Source organism: Corapipo altera, unplaced genomic scaffold (assembly GCF_003945725.1).
Source record: "Corapipo altera isolate COAL_440 unplaced genomic scaffold, ASM394572v1 271, whole genome shotgun sequence".
NCBI lineage: Eukaryota > Metazoa > Chordata > Aves > Passeriformes > Pipridae > Corapipo > Corapipo altera.
Window position 1 is genome coordinate 3616888 of NW_020884935.1, and position 19426 is coordinate 3636313.

The 19426-nt window shown below is 46.7% G+C and overlaps 1 protein-coding gene across 14 annotated transcripts in view; it reads right to left on the bottom strand.

Moving 5' to 3' along the window:
• Positions 1-1677: 1677 nt before the first annotated feature.
• MSI2 (musashi RNA binding protein 2) overlaps positions 1678-19426 on the bottom strand; it is a 223313-nt gene continuing 205564 nt past the window's right edge. For 5 of the 14 annotated variants that reach the window (XR_003530399.1, XR_003530398.1, XR_003530397.1 and 2 more), the window contains 3 exons: positions 10823-10977; positions 8943-9020; positions 1678-6651 (listed from right to left, as the gene is read on the bottom strand). Coding sequence is in view for 9 of the 14 variants with exons in the window: in XM_027660122.1 (XP_027515923.1) it covers positions 8979-9020; positions 10823-10977 (197 nt within the window). In the remaining 5 variants the exon portion in view is untranslated. Of the gene's footprint in view, positions 6652-8942; positions 9021-10822; positions 11032-19426 lie in introns of all 14 variants that reach the window. The other 9 variants (XR_003530400.1, XM_027660115.1, XM_027660123.1 and 6 more) reach the window with 5 other exon arrangements.

Consider the following 19426-nt stretch of genomic DNA (forward strand, 5'->3'; position numbering starts at 1 on the left):
GGCGGCCCTTGTAAATAGCCATGAAAGGGAGTGCTTAAGCTCATAATTAATAAGTGCTGGCTTGATTTCTGCTGCTGAACTGCAGCTTCCAGATGCAAGGCTCTGCTGAAGAGCAGAGGGTGCTCAAATTCTCAATGCAGGTTAGTAAACCTGGGAAATACCCCCTGGGACAGCCTGGACAGCCTGGACAACCATCTCCAGTGTGGGGTATCACAGAGCTGAGCCCAATGGAGAGGGCTGGGGGATCTTGAGGCAGGCCTGTAGGATGGGGAAGTGGGGGTACAGGATTGGGAGGGATGGAACACAGGGATGCAGGAGCTTTCCTGCCCCGTGGGTACCACAGCAGGGACTCCCAAAGCCTAAAGCTTGGTGCCCAAAGCCCCCCACATGGGTGACACTGCACAACCCCAAGAGCCCATCTACCTCCTGCAGCTCATCGGTTCAACTCGGCCATAAATGTTTATGACAGTAGGGAGAGAAAGTAAATCACATTTATCTCCCTTGTTTTCTTTATCGGGGCACTAATTTGACAGGGAAGGGAAATTTTTGCTTATTTTACAACTCTGATTTGGGCTGCAATTTGATTTCAGTAGCTGGGAGGCGAACGCAAAATCTTATTTTTATTCTGGAGCCGGTATAAAAATTTACATTTTGACACCGACCCCCACTCCCATTTCAGTGCTGCTACAGTGGGCCCGCGGGCTTCGCACAAAACACATCACCCACATATAATACACTCATAATTCACTAATGTTTGCTGAATGACAGGGTTAAGTGGCTGCTATTCCCTGCCTCCCACCACACTAATGTACTCCAGACCCGTGCTCCTTTTCTTCTGGATTGCAGTCAAATCGTTTCCTGCAGCCCTCGCAGTGGAAGCTCCTTCCAACCCCAAATAAACACGACTTCCGAAATTATTTTCATTTGTTTTTCTAATCTAATTTTCCCCTCGGTGCTCCACTAATCATCAATCCCATTAAGGGCTTGATGTGTTGACTGCTTTCCAGAGAGCCTGTCCTGCGTCCTGCCGTGCTCTGACCTTCACTGGCACCGTCCCTGCTGAGCCCCCCGGCACGGCCGGACCCCGAGGTGATCCCTGGGGTGGGGGCTGTTGGGGTGGAAGGTTTGTGGGTGCTGGTGGGGCTGCAGTGTCCCCTCCACCCCTGCCCAAGTCCACGTCCCAACCTCCCCAGGGAAGGGACCTGCAGGAACTTGTGTCATCCCAGGTGGAATAATGTGAATGTTTAAGACCTAAAGGAGGACGGGAGGGGGGAGTTGGCTCCGCTCCATTCTGAGTGCCAAAGGGAAACAGCCTCTGGTGGAGTATCTGAGCCGAGAGAGGGGGTGAAGCCAGACAGTGTGTGCCACTCTAATGAGGAAAATACACAGCAAGGATGTGTGGGAATTTATTCAACTGGATTGGGAACACATGGCCACCCGCTGCCCCTCCTGGAAATGGGATTAGTGTTGATCATGCCAGAAAAATGCCTGGTGGGGCACAGGATGAGGGACCAGACTTGGGGGCACTGTGCAGGGGGATGAGGATTGTGCTGGTTGTACTGGGCCAGCCCTGCCAGTGGGAACAGGAGGGGCAACAGGGTGATGGGTTTTTGGGGTGTGAGGCTGATCTCCCAGGAATAAATACTCCTCCCCCGCCAATGAAAGGGACTCCATGGATCTGTTCAAAACAGTTTATTGTATTTTTTCGTCAGACAAACACATTGATTTCTGGACCACAGTAGAGGATGGAAACCTTTCACAAACTTATTTATTTGAAAATACAAATATAAAATTATACTTTCCACATCTGTGATGTGAGAGACCCCCATCCACATAGTATTTTACAACAGGGCTTCAGAAAGCCATACACAGAGACCTGAAAGATGCTTGATATATATAGATACATATATATATGTATATATATAAAAAAAAAGTCACTACCAAAGTTCTCATCAGTTCATACTAAAGTATAAAAGGAAGGGCTAGGCCTGCCACTGTGCCATAGTTTATTTAGGTACATTTATGACCACCTGAAATGCTCACTTGCATCCTAGTACTGATGGAGTTCAGACCTCGTACAACAGAGAATGACGGGGGGGTTTTGCTACCTACGACGCGACAGACGAGCCCACGGGTGGTGTGACGGGGACGGCCCCGCGCCGGGGCCCGCCCTGCTCGGACACGGAGCTCTCGACACAACACAGTCGGACTTTGTTTGGGGGAACCGAGAACCGACCACGAGGATTTTACTTTCTCCAACAAACTCCTTTTTTTTTGTTTTTGTTTTTTTTTTTCCCTCCGTGTGGTTTTTTTTTTTTTTTTTTTATTTTTTTTTTTTGGTAATTTTTATTACAGTATTAAAGTATTGCTTAGCTTACAGAATCTCCTCACGTAGTGTTCGCACGCGGCAACGGGTTTGACTGGATTCTGTACGTAGGAAACTCTACAGTGTCTGTGCGCAGACCGGGATCTGCCGGTGTGTCTTCGATGCATCCTGTCTCTTCGCCTTAACTCTAACCTCAGTTTTTCCTCTCTTTTGAACTATTTCGCTTAAAAAAACAAACCAAACCACTAAAAAAAAGAATTCAGAAGATTCCACCCAAGAGACATCGCCATAGCATAAAAGACAGCTATGAGTTAGTGTTGGTTTTCGTTTTTGTAAACAGTTTCATATGCAATATCATACAGAACCATGGCTGGCCTTCAGTAAAAATGTAGTAAACTATATTGCTTTATTATTGATTATGTTGCATTGAGTGAATGGCAGAAACGAAACAAGAAGGGACTGTGGCTGGAGTCGCTAGCCCTCATTCACACTACGGATGAAAGCAGCATCCCAGGCTGCCGAGCAGGGAAGAAAAGAAATCCCAACACCTTTCAGGTCGTTATCACCCACAATTACCTAATGGTTTAACTAAGCCTAGCAAGATGTGTGACATTCACCAGCAGATGCTGCTGTACAATGGAAAAAAATTAACTTACAGCAAAGAGAGCCATGCTACCTTAAAGTCCAAGCTACAAATTCAACTCAAAATGAACATTTAGGAAGTATAAGAAAAATTAAAAACCCCAAAGGACAGATCAGGCTTAGTTTTAATCAAGCTGATCCCAAAGGACTTGGATTACTTGACAGGGGAGGGTCCCCGAGGTCTTGTGGCTCCTGTAAAATGTCCCTGGTGTTGGGGACATGGCCCGTCCCACGGCACAGCCGGGCAGGGATGGACCCGCTGGCACTCTGGGTGCCCAGGTCCCCCAGCAGGGTGGAAATCTCTCTTTTTGGTCATTCTGGGGGCAGCGAGTCTGTGTGAGAGATTTGGAAAGCAAAGGGCAATATCCCTTGGAATGAGGGATGCCCAGAGAGGTCGTGGACTCCCCATCCCTGGAGGTGTCCAAGGCCAGGTTGGACGGGGCTTGGAGCAACCTGGTCCAGTGGAAGGTGACCCTGCCCACGGCAGGGGGTGGAACTGGATGGTCTTTAAGGTCCCTTCAGCCCAAACCAGTTCATGATTCCATGATCCTTCACTCGCTGGGCTTGAATAAAACAAAGGTGGAGCTGAACCTTTGTGCTGAAAAAAATTACAAAAAAACCCCCAAACCAATGAAGAAAAAGAAAAGAAAAAAAAAATCCTTCAAAATGGATTTCTAGATGAGTGGGGGACTAACGTGAACCTTAGTCTAGGTAGCCACATCAAAAACATCTCGGATTCCACGACATTTGTGCTATGGGCCACTGGGACTTCTCAAAAGGTATATAAACATCTAAAACATATTCACACAGATTAGCAATTTCTTCTGAGCATTCTTAAAAAAATATGTTTTTTTTTTTTTCTCTTAGTAAAATCGTTTTAATATACCGTGCCTCCCTCTTTTAAAAAATAAATTAAAAAAATCCAGTTTTGCATATCTAGCATTAGCATTTAAGGTAGTATGGCACATCCCCTATCCAAAGTCAAGGGTGGGGATCTACAAATGCCTTAGGAGTTTGCCAGCATTTTTAACATTGTGAGACCTTTGGTTAGTTGAAACCGCATCAGATCAGCAAAAGAAAAATAATAAACAAGAGGAAAAAAAAAAAAAAACAGAAAGAAAAGAGAAACGAAAAAAAAAAGGAAAACCTTCCCAAAATTATTAGCATTTTTTTTTTCTTAAATAAGAGAAAGTTCTATCCTTACTGGTCCTAAATCTGAATAACTACATCTAAATTTTTAACCTTAATTACGATACATCTACCAATATGTACTAGAAGAGGAAGAGAGAAAGAGGGGGGGAAGAATTCACTACACTAGCATCAGGACAGCACTCTTACAAGATAAGCCATTTTATACACTATTAACATACAACAATGATCAACAAAGAATATTCTATGAGGTGACAGGGAATGGAGAGGAAAACCAACTGGTAGTACAGTACATCATCAACATTGACAAAATAGCAATAAAAAATTCCCTGACGGCACATTGAATCACAGGGAATTTGGTTCGTCCGTGTTCTTTTTTTTTTTTTTTTTTAAACGTTTTTATTTTTTAAAGAATCGTTTTATTTCTTTTATTACTTGATCAAGTCTCAATATTTAAAAAGCGTCCAGCATTTTGCTTAAACCTGGTTGTTCTGAAATAAGAAAAAAACCTAAAATATTACATAAAAAGCATGATTTTTTTTTTTTTAAAAACAAGAAAAACAAGGTTTTCTCCTTTCGGTTAGCAGTATGGTGCCTTGTTTTTGTTAAAGATGCCTTGCTCTACCTTGTCTATTGAATGTCTACATTAGTCTACTTGTTAGTAAAATTTACAAAAATAGGAGTGCAGCAGCTCTTTTTAACAAATGTCGCATTCAGTGTCTTATACTGGCTGTACCTAAAGTACCAAATTTATAAACGTAACAATTTAAAAAAATATTAATAAAACTTGTCAATATTACGTTAAAAAAAGAAGAAATATATCCACACTACAGTATGTTCTTAATGCCACCTACCATGTTGTACTTCTAGTTTGCTGTTGCAGGCCTATTTACCAATATTAAAAAAATTAAATTAAAAAATATCCTTCATAAGTTTCCTCCCCCAACAGAGGACCATATATATAACAGCCAAATATTAAACATGTGCAAATAGGAAACTGTCAGTTTTTCCCCTACCAGTCACAGTGCAATGATGTTTTATACTTTATTTCTTTTAAATTCTGTTTACAACTACAATAAATTAAAATCTTCCGTTGCTTCTAGGGTGAAACTTGTAGCACTGAGGTATTCCCAAAAAAAAAAAAAAAAAAAAATAGAAATCAAAACCAACCGAAGTTGCCTTCCTAATTTGTTGATACAGAAAGTGATGGATAATAAAGGAAACCATGCGAGCTGGACACCGCTCTGCCCGCAGCGGGGACGACCCCGGGCTGTGCAGGGTGCCCAGAGCGGCTGAAATGACTGGACAGCAAGTTTGATCTAGTTTAAAACAGTGACTGAAAAATAATAATAAAAAAAAAAAACCAAAACAAAACAACAAACAAAACAAAGGTGTGCTTTGAACCGTAAATACGTTAAGTAGGAAAAATCGTAGCTTCTTGATCAGTCTTGGGAAAAAGCAGGTTTTAAATTAAAATAAAAAATACCACTAGACTGTTCCTTTGTAAGCTGTGCACGTCTGAGAGCGAAGCTGCTGGTTTGAACTGGGAGAGCTGGGAGGGTCCCACAGCATCACGACCCACCCCGGGCCAGCTCCGGCAGTCGCTCCAAAAGGCTACAACGTCCTTGTCTTTTTTTCTTCCATTTTCATAGAGAAACTGCCTTAGGCTGACTCCATCACAAAAATAGGTTTTGTATTTCTCTTTCTTAATAGTTTCTATGTAGTTAATGGAATTGTATTTACAGCATTTTATTATTTTTTCTTTTTTTTTTTTTTTTTTCAGAATTCACAATTTTCAAAAAACCTTATATCACCTCTTTCAACAGAAAAAAGCACTTATAGAAAAAAAGGACGCGCAAAAAGTTTGTCGCCCTCGCCTTATTGCCGAAAATAGAGAGAGAATTAGAGTTAACGAAGACGCCACAAAGGAAAAGAAGGGCTAGAGAACCTGTTGCTCACCCCCCCTCGTGCCCCACCGGCCCCCCTGTGCCGTGCCCAGCGCCGGCTCCGCTCCCCCCGCGGCGGCGGCAGAGCCGGGACCGGCGGCTGAGACTCCTGTCACCATCTCAGCATCCTTTAAGCAACAACAACTGCGTAAAACAGGGAGGGGGGGGGGAGGTGGGAAAGAAAAACCAAAGAAACCCCTTAATATAACAGTTACGCTATGGTTAGGCTTCGCTAGATACACAAAGAATTCCAACTACGTGGCTACGAGACTATGTCAAACGCTACGAAAAAATGTGGGTTTGGAGAGGTTTAAAAAGGGGGGGGGGGGACCCATCGAGAAAATAAAACGAACAAGAAATGGGTTTTATATACATACTTTTAAAAGCTGTTGTTTTTATAGTACAGCAGATTCATGAGATGATGAGAGAGATTTTAAACAACTCAAGTCCTTCGAGTGCCACCTCCAGTTTGTGTTGGCGGTGAAGATGATGATGATAATGATGTAGTGCTCAAAGTCTGATGAGATCACCCAACCGTGGGCCCCTTCAGAAACTTCGCCCCGTCTTGCCCGGACATCCAGAGAGACTCTGCAAGGGGAGAAGGTGGACATGGACATGGGGAGAGGGACAGTTAATTGAGGTCAATTAGGATTTTTAACAAAAAAAACCCCAAAGTGTTTGCAAATGCTTTGCAAAGCCACAACCTGCTCTGATCCACGCTGAGGGTGGATGCAGAGTGACAGGCTGGAATGCCAAGGTGTTCCCTGGACAGCCCTCCCAAGAGAGGGTATTATCTCATGTATTCCCTGCTCTCACTTTCCAGTTCCATCCCAGCTAAGCCTGGACTGGGGACAGGCTGGGCTTAGCTGAGGGATTGGTTGGTTTAGGGGCAGTAAAAATGGGAGGGACAAAAACTTTTCCTCAGGCATCTGTTACGCCAGGAATTTACATGGCTTTGGTAAAATGAGTTCTCTCTAAAGTACTTGGAACGTGACAACTCCTACCCGGGCACACTGCAGCAGCCAGGATTTATTTTATAACAGAGGCTTCAGCTTCCAATGCTCCGTCCCTGCTGGTGCTTAACGCTGAGATATATAATGTATAAAAGATATAAATATTAGGGACTGGTTCTGCAGGCAGCTGCTATCAGGACTGGCTGTGGCGAGGACACTCCCTGGTCACAGATTTGGGATGACCTCCAAAACCCATTCCATGAGCCATGCTCAGGGTGAGGTCCCACCAGAACCCCACAGGGATGTGGGAACTGATCCCTGTCCTGAGGACCTGCAGCTCAGCCAAATTCACTCCCTATGGCTGATTCCTGCCCTGAGAACCCACAGCTCAGCCAAATTCAGCCCCTACAGCCCCATCTTGCTCCGGGGACGTGGGGACAGCTGGGGCAGGAGAGGGCCCGGTTGCTGCGGGAAGTGCCACAGCCACCAGGATCTCAAACTCAGTGTTCCTTGAGGAATTAATAATAAGGCTCATTTCCTCCTCTCAAAATCTATTTTAATTAGTAATGAGCAACATTAAAAGCACTTTGTTTTTAAGTCGTTAATGGTTTGAGCCTTAACACTGGGCAGTAACTGATGGTCACGGGGATGTGCTGTGGTGAGAGCCGAGTGATTGCAGCCCATCAATCTGGTGATGGCGCCGTCACCGCGCGTTATTAGCCTGAGTTATGATGTTCTGCCCAGGCTCCAGTCGGCCTCAGGTACCACCTCGCTCTTCCAAGGGCTGACGGCCCAGAAAACGTGAAGGACTCTGACAAATTGATCGGCGAACAGACACCGATACGTGCCAGTAATAGCTGGGATTAAGCAGGACTGCTTATGGCACTTTCTCCTTTCCCATAAAAAGTACTCCTTGCTGGAGCAAATCAATTGTCAGGTAATCTTGGGGGTGTGTGTGTGGAGATGGAGAGTAAACAGAAACCCCTTTTATCCACTGGTGTTTAGGTATAAATCTGTTTTCATGTAATTTAAAGCTTCCAACCATTCTCCAGTTCCCAGCTTCTTGACTAACTGTGATTCTAATTTTGTAGACTGATTTTTGAACGTAAAAAATGTGACAGTGATCAGATAGTGCTGGGCAAGAGGCAGGGAAATAAAACCTGTAGTATCCATTCCATCTGCCTGCCAGGGCTTGGCGCTCTGCAGGTAAACCTGTGCCATTTAACTGGGATAACTTCTGTTTCCCACTGCATTTTCTAATCTATTCCATTCCGGGTGTTAAGAGTATTTGTTTGCAAAGACGAATATGCCAAAGGCCAAATAATAATAAAAAATAAAAATTAAACATTTAATTAACTCGAGCTTAGTTCAAAGGGTAGGAAACTGGCAGCGATCCAGGGCCGCGGTGCTCAGGTAATGTCTTTAATTTAATTTGCTCAGGTTTAATTTTTTTTTAATCTTGATAATTGCTCTATGGTTACGACTTACAATGTTATCTTTTAGCTGTAATATTTGGTACAGCACTTAATTATGAATGATGGTTTCTCCATAGTAAAGCAGTGGGGCTCAGCTATTTTTAGACCAGTGCACTGGGAGCAGATCTCTGATCCCACTGGGATTGCTGGCTGCTGGCCCTGGGGTGATTCCCCACAGCTTTCTGGGGTTTCTGCAGGATTTCCTGCTTCTCAAAGTATTGCACAAAGCATGATGAATATGAAAAAGTAACTTTTGGCGGGGGGGGGGGTTTAGCTCTGGATCTGTCTTCCAGTTTCCAACCTGTGAGGTTGATTTGAGTAACACAAATCACAGAAAGGAATGATTAAAGGCCAAGGAAAGACGAAATGAAGATAAAAAATTGTTCACTTAAAGTAAATATAGGGGAGATGGTAGTTCAGCACAAAGTACAAATGGGATATACTGTAATACCTCCAAGTGAGATGGCAACCAACCATGTGTAACGTTTCAATGGTATCCATTTGTAAAAGCCGTTGCAATCAAAGGTCCCTAAAATTGTACAATTGTTAAGTTCATCAGTGCTCTATACATGGGAACAGCTGATTATTAATTTTGCCAAGAAATTATCAAAGGACTTGAAAGACTGTGTTGCCAGCATGAATAGGGATTTCCAAGAGCTGTTCTGGTCACCAGGTGTGCTCAACTCTATGGTTACCTTTCCAAGACCATCATCTTCTCATTCCCCCAGGTGCAAAAATAAGCTTTGGGGTCTTCCCTTCTTTATTTTTAAACCAGGGTTAGTAAATGGAGAGTGTTAAATAAATATGTATGTAAAAAAAGCTACATGATTCTTTGCAGTTATTGGGGGAATTAAGAGGCTGCCAATCTGCAAGTTAATTATAAAATGGTTTGGGGGAGTTAGTGCAGACAAATCCGGATACCCAGGCTTGGACCTCGCATCCTATCACTTGAAAAATTGGGATATTGCTGAGGCCAAAGTGCCCAAGTTTTCAAGCACAAACAGGTCTTTCTCTTAAGGTGAAAAATGGAAACAGGGGGTGTTTTAAGTGGTGAGAGGTGGCAGTTTGAACTGATGTAGCTCCTAGCAGAGCAGCAATATTCCATGTTTGGTACTAGAATTGATCCACAGGGATTGTCAAGTCCCCGGTGTGACCATGGGAGGGGCAGGATGGGAACTGAGCACAAGGGCACAAAGGGAGGCAGAGGGCTTGTTGGTCTTTTTTGGGTACCGGTTGCTTATGCAAAGGAAGTAACACAACTCCAGGAAGTTTGTCTGCACTACACTCCCACTCCCCCCCATCCAATTCCATCAGGGACTTGAGTTCTCCACCCAGTTTGAGGGAACCTCAGGGGAGCCTCTGTACTTCCTCGTACAAGAGGAAAAAACAAACAAAAACCCTCATAATTTTACTCCAAAAATGGCAAGAGCCACCGATGCAGACGGAGTCTGGGCGAGTGCCAGCGGCGGCGGAGGCAGCCCCATTCATGCTCACACACAGTGCCACAGCCACGTGCAGCCTGGTTAAGCCAATCTGTGCCCTCATTAGTGCGATCGCAGACCCAACGCGGCGTTAGGAGGCACCTCCCGGTGACCTGACGGCGGAGCAGAAGCCACTTGCTCATAACCTGCAGATCTGAGGGACTGAGTGATGCCATGACTGGCTGGAAGTGATTCCAGAGCTCAGCAAACAGGTGAAGGGCAGCAGGACACAGCTGCTCCCTCACCAGGGTGGCTCTGGCCAAGCAGGGGGTCCCACCAGCTGAATTAATGAGCTGATTTAGGTGGGAGCAAGGGACTGCTGCTTTATCTGCCAGGATGGGTGGCTGGGCTGACATAAAGCCCATATGGATAAGCGGGAATTTAAATCCTGTAATTATTAAATATTCCCCCTTTGAGACGTGTCAGGTCTGGCTGTGGAAGGCTCCAGACACGTGTTTACATCAAGGGAGGTTCAGGCTGGATATCAGGAATAATTTCTTCACCAAAAGAGTGGTTAAGCACTGGAATGGGCTGCCCAGGGCAGTGGAGGAGTCCCCATCCCTGGAAGTGTGGCAATTTGTGACACAGCCTGGTTGACAAGGGGGCGACCGGTTGGAACTGATGACCTTGGAGGTCTTTTCCAACCTTGATGATTCTGTGACTGATGATTCCGATGATTCCAGACTGGTAACCAGAGCGGTGGCTGGGCACAGCTCTCACAGGTTACAGCAGCAAGGCACTGTGCTCGCCGTCAGGTCACCACCACCAAACCCCAAGAGAACCCCCTCCCAACACCGCTTCCACCACCCCCGGCCCGGGCAGCGCGTCCCCGCCGGCGCGCGGTACTTACGGCGATCCCGTGTCCGAAGCCGGAGCCCGGCTGCGGGCTGGCGGCGCTTATGTAGTTACCCACGCCGGAGTCCTGGCTGGCCGTGCCGTAGAGATCCGCGACGGGCCCGGGGCTGTTGGCCCCGGGGAAGCCTCCGGGTCGCGCTGGGTTGGAGCCTGCCGGGGAAGCGGGTGCGCCAAAATTCGGTTGAGCACTGTAGCTATTCAAGACTGGTGTGCAGAGAATAAAGCTGGGTATGAGGCCAGACGCCGGGCATGCACCGGTATTACAAAGCCAAACACCAGAATAAACAGCCTAGGCCCAATTCTAACACTTAACCAAGGCCATGCGAGAGGAGAGCAAGTACTGGAGAAGAGTCAGCCCGGACTACTACGAAGCTTAGAGCTCCAAAAATATATATATGGATATATATAAAAAAAAAAAAAAGAACAATCATTCAACACACTACTGCAACCAGAGACTGGAGGTGCTCATTTTCACCAAATTATCACAAAATATAATAGGTATTTTTCAACATCTGACTTGATGCTCATGCAGTAGTAACAAGTTCTCTAGGTCTGGGCACGCCGAGACAGCATTCACATCCCATGCAAACTACAAAGGAACTAGTTTGAGACTACACATTGTGGTAATATTGATATTAAAATGTTGACAGCAAATAACTTCAATCACATCTAGGAAAATTGTTTTTTTGGATCCATTCGATACTTTTGGAAAAAACCCGCCCTTTTAGATCAGTAAGCTGTAGAAATAGTTCAATAGTTGATTTTTTTTTTCTTTAAATGGTATGGAATGGAACAGTTTGGATTTTTTTCTTTTAAATATGACCAAGGAGAGTGTTGTTTTATTTAATTTTTTTCCTTTTGATTTGGAGAGCGAAGACCTACCTTCGTCTCCAAAACCATGCTTGGGACATCAACCAAAATTAAACAAATAAATAAAGATCAAAAGCAAAAAATAATTCCAGAGGGTGGATGACAACTCACCTCCTAATGTGGAAGTAAAAGAAAATTTTTTTTTTTTTCCTCCCTTTATTTTTTTTTTTTTTGAGAAAGAAAAACAATGTAAATAAGAATGACACTAAAGAAGAGATTTAGATATTAAAGCATGTTAGATGATCAGGCTTCTGGCATTTCTCACGGCTGCTCTTGGATGTAGAATTTATGAACAAGAAGTTTCAATGTGAAAGAAAAGTCAGCGGACGGGGAGGAGCTGGATGGAGATGGCTGCGGGAAGCTGGAGCTACACCTGGGTGGTACCTGCAAGGTCCCTCAGGAGCACACAGAGCACGGTCCCCCCACACCCACTGGGGCCTCACGGTGTCCCCACCGTGGGCAGCCCCGAGACACGAACGGCCAACGGGGCCCAAACCACCAGGTGCCCCCACCAGGCACCCAACCCATCACCTCCATCACCAGCCTTCCAGGTCGAACCAAGACTTCTTCAGCCTTTTCCTCTGGCTGCAACTTCCCACGATCTTCATTAAACACTACAACAGGTTATAAAGCCTGGCAGTCTGCACTGCCCCTCGCCCGCAGGTTTTCCTGGGCATGGAAGCCAACCCGGGAGCAAGCCCTGTGCTCTGGCTTTGGCAGCACCCTACATGGGCTGTGGTGGGCTCAGCCTGACCTGCTGTGGAGCCACCACCTGTCCTGCCCTGGCCCCTTCCCTTGCAAGGGGTCCCCAGTTTTCAAAAGAATGAATTAACTGGTCAAAAAAAAGGCCACCCTTCAGTTGGTGGCTCTGTGGTGACAGGAAAGTCAATTTTACAGAATAAATGATTCACTGCAGCTCTGAACTGGTAACAGGGGAGGGTAAGTAGGACATCTAAGCTAGCAAGTTAAAAGAAATAAGGCATCAGAGAGTAAACAGATTTTGGACTTTGCTGGCAAACAAAGAGCCTTTTTTATTATTAAAGATTAAATGTCAAGATAACATTTGGCCTTCTCACTCGTGAAGAAAAATATCCAGCTGAGATGTTCCAAAGCCCTTTATTACTAGAAGCCAGCACTTTTCCCTTTTTTCCTCCTTCTTGTTCAATAAAATGGATGTGAATTTTCCTGCCAAGTCACACAGAAAACCCAGTTGGCCAGTGTGAGTGACAGCAGGAGTACAGCGCTGGGACACGGCACAGAGAGGGGGATCCTGTTAGGAAAATACTCCTGTAAACCCTGTGGCAGCACCAGGGGAGGCCATCACCACCACCCTGCGGCATGGGCAGGGACAGACAGACATCACTGTGGCATCCAAAGGGACAGGGCTGTGCCACTAACCCGTGCACGGTGACAAGGGGCACACTTGTGTGTCCTGAAACCTTGAGAACAGCAAATGGAGACTGAGGAGCCAGAGAGATGCTCTGTCCGTCCACATCCCACCCCGGGCACTCTCATTTCCATCTCTAGGATTGGAAATACAGCTTTCATACCTCCAGGAAGACCTGGCACTGGTTTATTCAAAGTCCTGACTGCAGGTAGGTAACATAAGAAAAAGGTAATTTTTCCACCTACTGACCATGGGTTGAATGCTCCACATTGCTCACAGGAGAGCCCATGGAAAACAGGCATGGCAAAGGCTGTGCAGAGGCTGCCATGCCCTGGCACTGCTCCATGTGATGCCTGAAAAACTCTACAGAAAGGGCTGGAAGCTTTTCCAGAGCCAACACTTCACTCCAGATCCAATAAATGAAACAGAAAGCTCCCATAATTAGCAGGAGGCTCAGCACGCCTCAGAAAGCCACATTCTAACGATTTGCTCAGCCGTGGTTGGTTGCCAAGTATTTGTCTTCTTCCAAGAGCTCAGGTGAGCTCACATGGAGCAAGAGGCACCTTTACCATGGCTCAGAAACAACAGCAAAGGGGACCTTGAACAACTTCCCCAGCACACAAATCCTGATGCTTTCTTGTAAGAAATACCTGGAAACAAGTTCATTTTACACAAACCGGGAACAATCTGAGACTCAAAGGAAGAAGAAAAAATGTCTGAAATCCTCCAGACTCCAGACACTGCTTCAGCAAGAAAAGTTAAGACTTTTTGGAGACGTGTCATTATGACAAAGTTGTGAGGAGGCAGGAGCTGTGCAAGTGCCACGGTTGCCGTGGGCTGTGGAATCACAGAGCACTAACACCAACTCCCTGCAGGCTGGAAGGAATTGGAGACTTTCCCCCGGCCACTGACAACTCACAGCAAGAACAGGATTCAGGGCAGACATCTGGAAGTTCACTGCTGAAGAACTGTCAGGGGACTGTGCTGCCCCAGGAGGGGAGGGAACCACTGATCATATCCTGATACCAGTCAATGTGGGCCTGACCTGCTGCCCGGTCCCAGCAGAGGCACTGCCCGAGCTGACCACGAATCTCCAGACTTTGGTTTGCTGGGAGTACCCACCAGGCTGACTCAGCATTGCCTGGGGGTTGGCAGGGGCATCTCCTCCCCTCACAAGGACTGCCAGCACTCAGGAAATCCTGGCAAAGGACCCATTTCCAACACGCCCTGAAAGGTTCTGGTCCCATTTCCCAACCAATTGCACAGGAAGCCATCCTGCACTGGGTGACTGCACAGCTCTGAGGCTGTGGTTAAGCGCCTCCAGTTCAAAAGCTTCCTCTATGCATAATTTGCAATCCCAAGTGTCCCCTGGAAGCCCTGTGATAGATCAAGGTCAGCAGAGATGTGGAAAAGATTAGATGTGCCTGTAAGTCACAGCCAACCACCTTTTATCTTCAGCCCCAGTGATCCTCCATCCTCTGGGCTACAGAAGCTCCTTCCTACACTGATGGAGATCAAGGGACAGCAGTCAGGAGCTGTGGCAGTGATGGGAACAGGGCAGTATAATGTCTTGCTTGCTTCACTTTGAATTTGCTGTGGTTTTCTTACAGAAAAGGCTCTGAGCCAGTGAATTTTGATCAGCAGGTGAACGTTTGCCTGCAGGCCAGAGGGACAGGCTTTGGGGAGCCTCGGGCTTATTCTGCCCAGTGTCATGGTGCCTCGGGGAGTGCTGAAAACCAGAGAGGGAAAGCAAGATGGGGCACAAAACATTATAAAAAATGTAGGTTCATAAATCAGCCCCAGAACAGGTGTTTTTTTAATGCGAAGTATCGGCGCTGGTGGGGTTGGGAGCTGCTGTGCAGAGCTGGCACAGCAAGAGCTGCACCTCTTCAGGCAGCAGGCTGCTTTATTACAGATTCCTCCTGGCGTCCTTCAGCAGAGCTGTCTTTATCCCCATCTAACATGTGTCTAAGATGATTTTCAGTGTTCAGGCAACAAGTGATTTATGTCAAGGAGCCAAGAGCTGGAACCCCAAACAGCCTGGCAGCCCAGGCTGAGGCAGGGGCAGGAGGCTCAATGCTGGGTGCAGGGACGTGCATCCAGTGCCTGCTCCTGCAAACAGCCATGTTAACACAGACCCTGCTCACACGTTAATCCGTGTTCAACAAGAAAGGTCATCACTGAAAGATAAACTCTCTCTGGATGAACTCTTGAGAAATTGCAAAGTCAGGGTTCCTGCTGACATTTGCCTTACAAGGGCTGTGTTACACTAACGAGGATCCCAACGCTGTGGGGGCAGGGAGGGCAGCTGGGTAAAGCACAACAAGCTGGATGCTGGAATCCCACCCAAATAAACTCCGTTCAGCACCAATGATGAAGGGAAAGAGGGAGGGGAAAGGAGAAGAAACGTGAGGATTTTGACATTACTGTCCTACAAGGGGAACTCACATGGTACCAGGCTGACAGTCAGGCCCCTGGGGACTAGTAAATGAGACCTGATGACAAATAAACAGTTTTAAGCACCACTAAAATAAGCTGTAGTTCAAAGGAAACAAACCAGGGGAGATATGGACAGAGCAGTAAGACAGATGCTGCCTGGGGATCACTGTCCCCTGCACACAGCCCAGCTGGAGCCTTTGGTGACACTTTCCTCTCCTACAGCACCAAAACCCAAAGATTCAAACACCATTATGGGGGGGGGGGGTAATAACAAATATGAGTATTTCAAAAGTTAGGAAAAAAAAAAAAAGGTGAGGAAGGGTGCAGAATGTGGCTGGAGAAATGTGTGGCTGCCTTCCCTGCCACAGTGCACAGGCAAGGAAATCCTCACGTGTGAAAGAAACCACCACGATTTACTGGATTTCCTCTCTGAGCAGAGGCAGGATATTCAGGATGAGATATAGCACCCTGTTACCACAGTCAGAAATATGTTTTGCACTTGAGAAAGGACCTGAGAGCAGAACAGAGCCAGCTGGAACCGCCCCAGCTTCTCCCCATCCACAGGTACCCACATCCCTGCCTTCACCCTGCAGAGACATGGGGTCCGTGGGCCACACTGGGACCCCAAGCCTGCATGGGAGAGTTGGTCAGCACTAAACCAACACTCCCAGAGACCTCTCTAAGGACCCCTGTTGGCTGCTGGCATCTCCTGGAGAGGGGGCTCCTTGTCCCTGGGCAGCCATGCACAGGGTCGTGTGGTGGGCTTGGCAGTGTGGGGTTAAAGTTGGACTCGGTGATCTTAGAGGACTTTTCCAACCTACATGATTGTATGATTCTATGATTCTCATCAGAAATCCGTTTTTCATCTCATATCAAGCATATTCTACACCCAGTGCTGGTCATCCCCAGCTCTTTCTCTCCTCCAAGACCATCCTCATTCCTGCCTTGTCCCACCATCTCCAGGGTGGATTCCTGTACAAACAGGCTTCTTCGCAACTTGTTGATCCAGCTCTCTAATTTCTGGATGACTCTCTCATCTACCATAAACAGCCACGCACAATTTGGCAGGCATTTCTACCATCAATGTTTATGATAATAACTAAACGTGCTTGAAAGCAGCAGGAAATTTTCAATATAACTATCATTAAGACAAAATGCTTTAAATCAAAGCCATTACCCACCACCAAGACTCAAAGCTCACAAGATTAGGCTGTTTTTCTATCTTTATGAAAAATTCATAGAACATGCTGCAAACATCATCTTCCAGTTTGGAGGAGTAAATGATATAATAACATTGAAGGCTGTCGTCAGGGATGGGAGTAGGCAGGGGATGGGGGGCAGGGGACTGAGCAGCCCAGCTGGGACAAGGACTGCCTCACACTCTGGTGGCATTTAATTTCAAAGCCAGGCTGGAGCAACCTGATGTAGTGGAAAGTGTCTCTGCCCATGGCAGGGGTCTTGGACTAGATGGTCTTTAAGGTCCCTTCCAATCTAACCCCTTCTAGGATTCTACAATTTTATGAATTTGAGTCACTTGGGTCCATCTACTGCTGGATTTTAAGAGAAGACTGTCACAGAAGGAATATCACCTGTTCCCAGGCATTCCAGCCTGCTGTGCTGCCTTTGAAACCATCCAAGCACAACCACAGCAGAGGACATTAGAGCAAACCCATGGTAAGTGGCACAGGGATGATCACACTTTCCTTGGGGATCCCATGTGTCCTGGAGCGTGAGCACTAATGGCCACGCTGTCATATGCATGGTCAACAGACCAGCACTCCCACTGTGACGCTGATACTTTAAATAACCAGCAGAACTTCAGCCCTGCATGCAAATCTTACATCATTAGTGCTTAGAGCCTTATAAATATAATTAGCAGCACTGCACCCGTGTTACAGATCGCTTGGCCAAAGCTAATTCTTTGTGCAGTCAGGGTTGAAGTTAATGGGAGCTTGTACCTTGCTTTTCAGAGCTGCTAACAACCAGCATGTGATTTACTGGGGACTGGATGTACAAATTAATGCCAGTCTGAAATAAGATGTTGGTGCTCCTGGTTCTTGGTGGCCTATTCAGGCTGCAAGAGTGCACTGGCACAGCCCTGAGAATGAAATGCTCACATTCAAGCTCTTTTTTTCCTACACCAATCCCCTCACATACAGCTCCAAACCCCTTCACTTGTGGCCAGGTTGAGCCATTGGAAGCATTGCTTTCTTGTGTCTGAGCTTTTACAGAGCACTGGTTTCTGTCGGAGGCAGCACGTGGCACACCTCAAACTCAGATCAATGCTCCAACTCACAGATGTCTCAGAAATAATGAGCTGGAAACACACAGATATTCTGGAGAATAACAAGGTACAAACAGCTCCCAACTTGCTGAAAGAGAAAGTGGGAGACAAACCAGAAAAACAAATAACCCCAGTGTCACGATGAGAGGTGCCATGTATTACATCTCTCATGGAGACCTGCGAGGCACATCCCTCTGCTCCTGCTCTTCCCAAGCAGACTTGAAAAGCAAACTCCTCTCTGTAAGAACCCTGTGGCAGACACGGCTCCTCTGCAAGTGTGAAGAGCTACAGATATTTTACTTATGACAGTTGGTTCAGTCCTGACTCTGGAAAATCAAACGCGAGCGCTGTGCCTTCCCTGTCACCCCGACACGCTCTGTAATGGGGAGCAGCCAACTGCCCCAGGTTATCCCTCCCCTGTAGCTACGCTGGTCCTGCAGGGAAAAAGGGAAATAAAACAACTGTGGGGCTCATCAGCAAAATAAGTGGTGATGAGGCTGAGAGACACCAAGATCTGCCCTAACAAGGTACTATTTGTACGTTATTTTCTAGCTGCAGTCACACTTTCAAAGGTTGTTCTGCCTCTGCAGCCCCTTTGGAAACGGCTTCACACATCAAAACGTGGCAGGGTAACGACAGCAAGCAGTGGGTGGTGAGCTCGCTCCTGCTCGGCAATTACCGCTGGAAGTGAGTGGGAACCGGGAGGGAGGGCTGAGTGCTGCCCACCCGTCCTCCAGCTGGGCACAGGGGGTGATAATGGCACCTGGGATCCTGTGGCAACTGCTCCTGCTGCAGCCCCAGTGTCCTCCTGCCGTGGGACAGCTCCTCCAGCCCCAGCACTGGTGCCAGGCAGAGGCATGGACACACAAACCAAGCACTGAACTGCCTCAGATGAGCAGAAAGCAAGATCTGAGTGCCTTCCACAGGATTGGGCAAGCTAAAAATTCACCTGGTGCAGGTGTTTTACAAACCCACTGCTGCGCCTCCTGTGCATGGGAGACCCTGCTTCTACTAAATACTGCACTTAACCCACCCGAGGCACCAGCCACATCTGGTGGCTGCTGATGTGCATCAATTTACAGAAGAAAAGACACAAAATTCAACTCATTCAAGCCCAGCTGTTCTAATTCCTGCAGTTATGCAGCAGGACCAATAGCTGTGCTTTGCAGCTCGGCTGTAATTTTCCGCCAACAATCAATATTTATTGCCCAATCCCATTTTCCATCCCGCGTGTTAGCGGAGTCACTCGCGCCGGGCCAAGTGCAACACGGAGGCCACACAAAGCTTCGCTTGTAGGAGCTGCAATCAGGGAGCCAGCTCTTGTCACAGCCTTACAAAAGGATTTCCTCTCAAGCGGCTCATCTTTAATCATTATAAAAGCACAGAAGTTTAATCCATTTTTGATGTAAGCGCTAATAGCTTTGTGTCCTTGAAGTTCAAAGTGGTCTTCGTGCATGTCGCTAATTAGCCGAGCAAGCAGCCATTCAGCTTCCTCTCATGTTTCTAATTAGATCCTTAACAACAAACAAATGTCGACCTTACAAAGGCTCTGCTACGATTCCCTCCATTAGTTAAACAGTTTGGGAGGGATGTGGTTCTGTGTGTCCACAGCCCCCCCC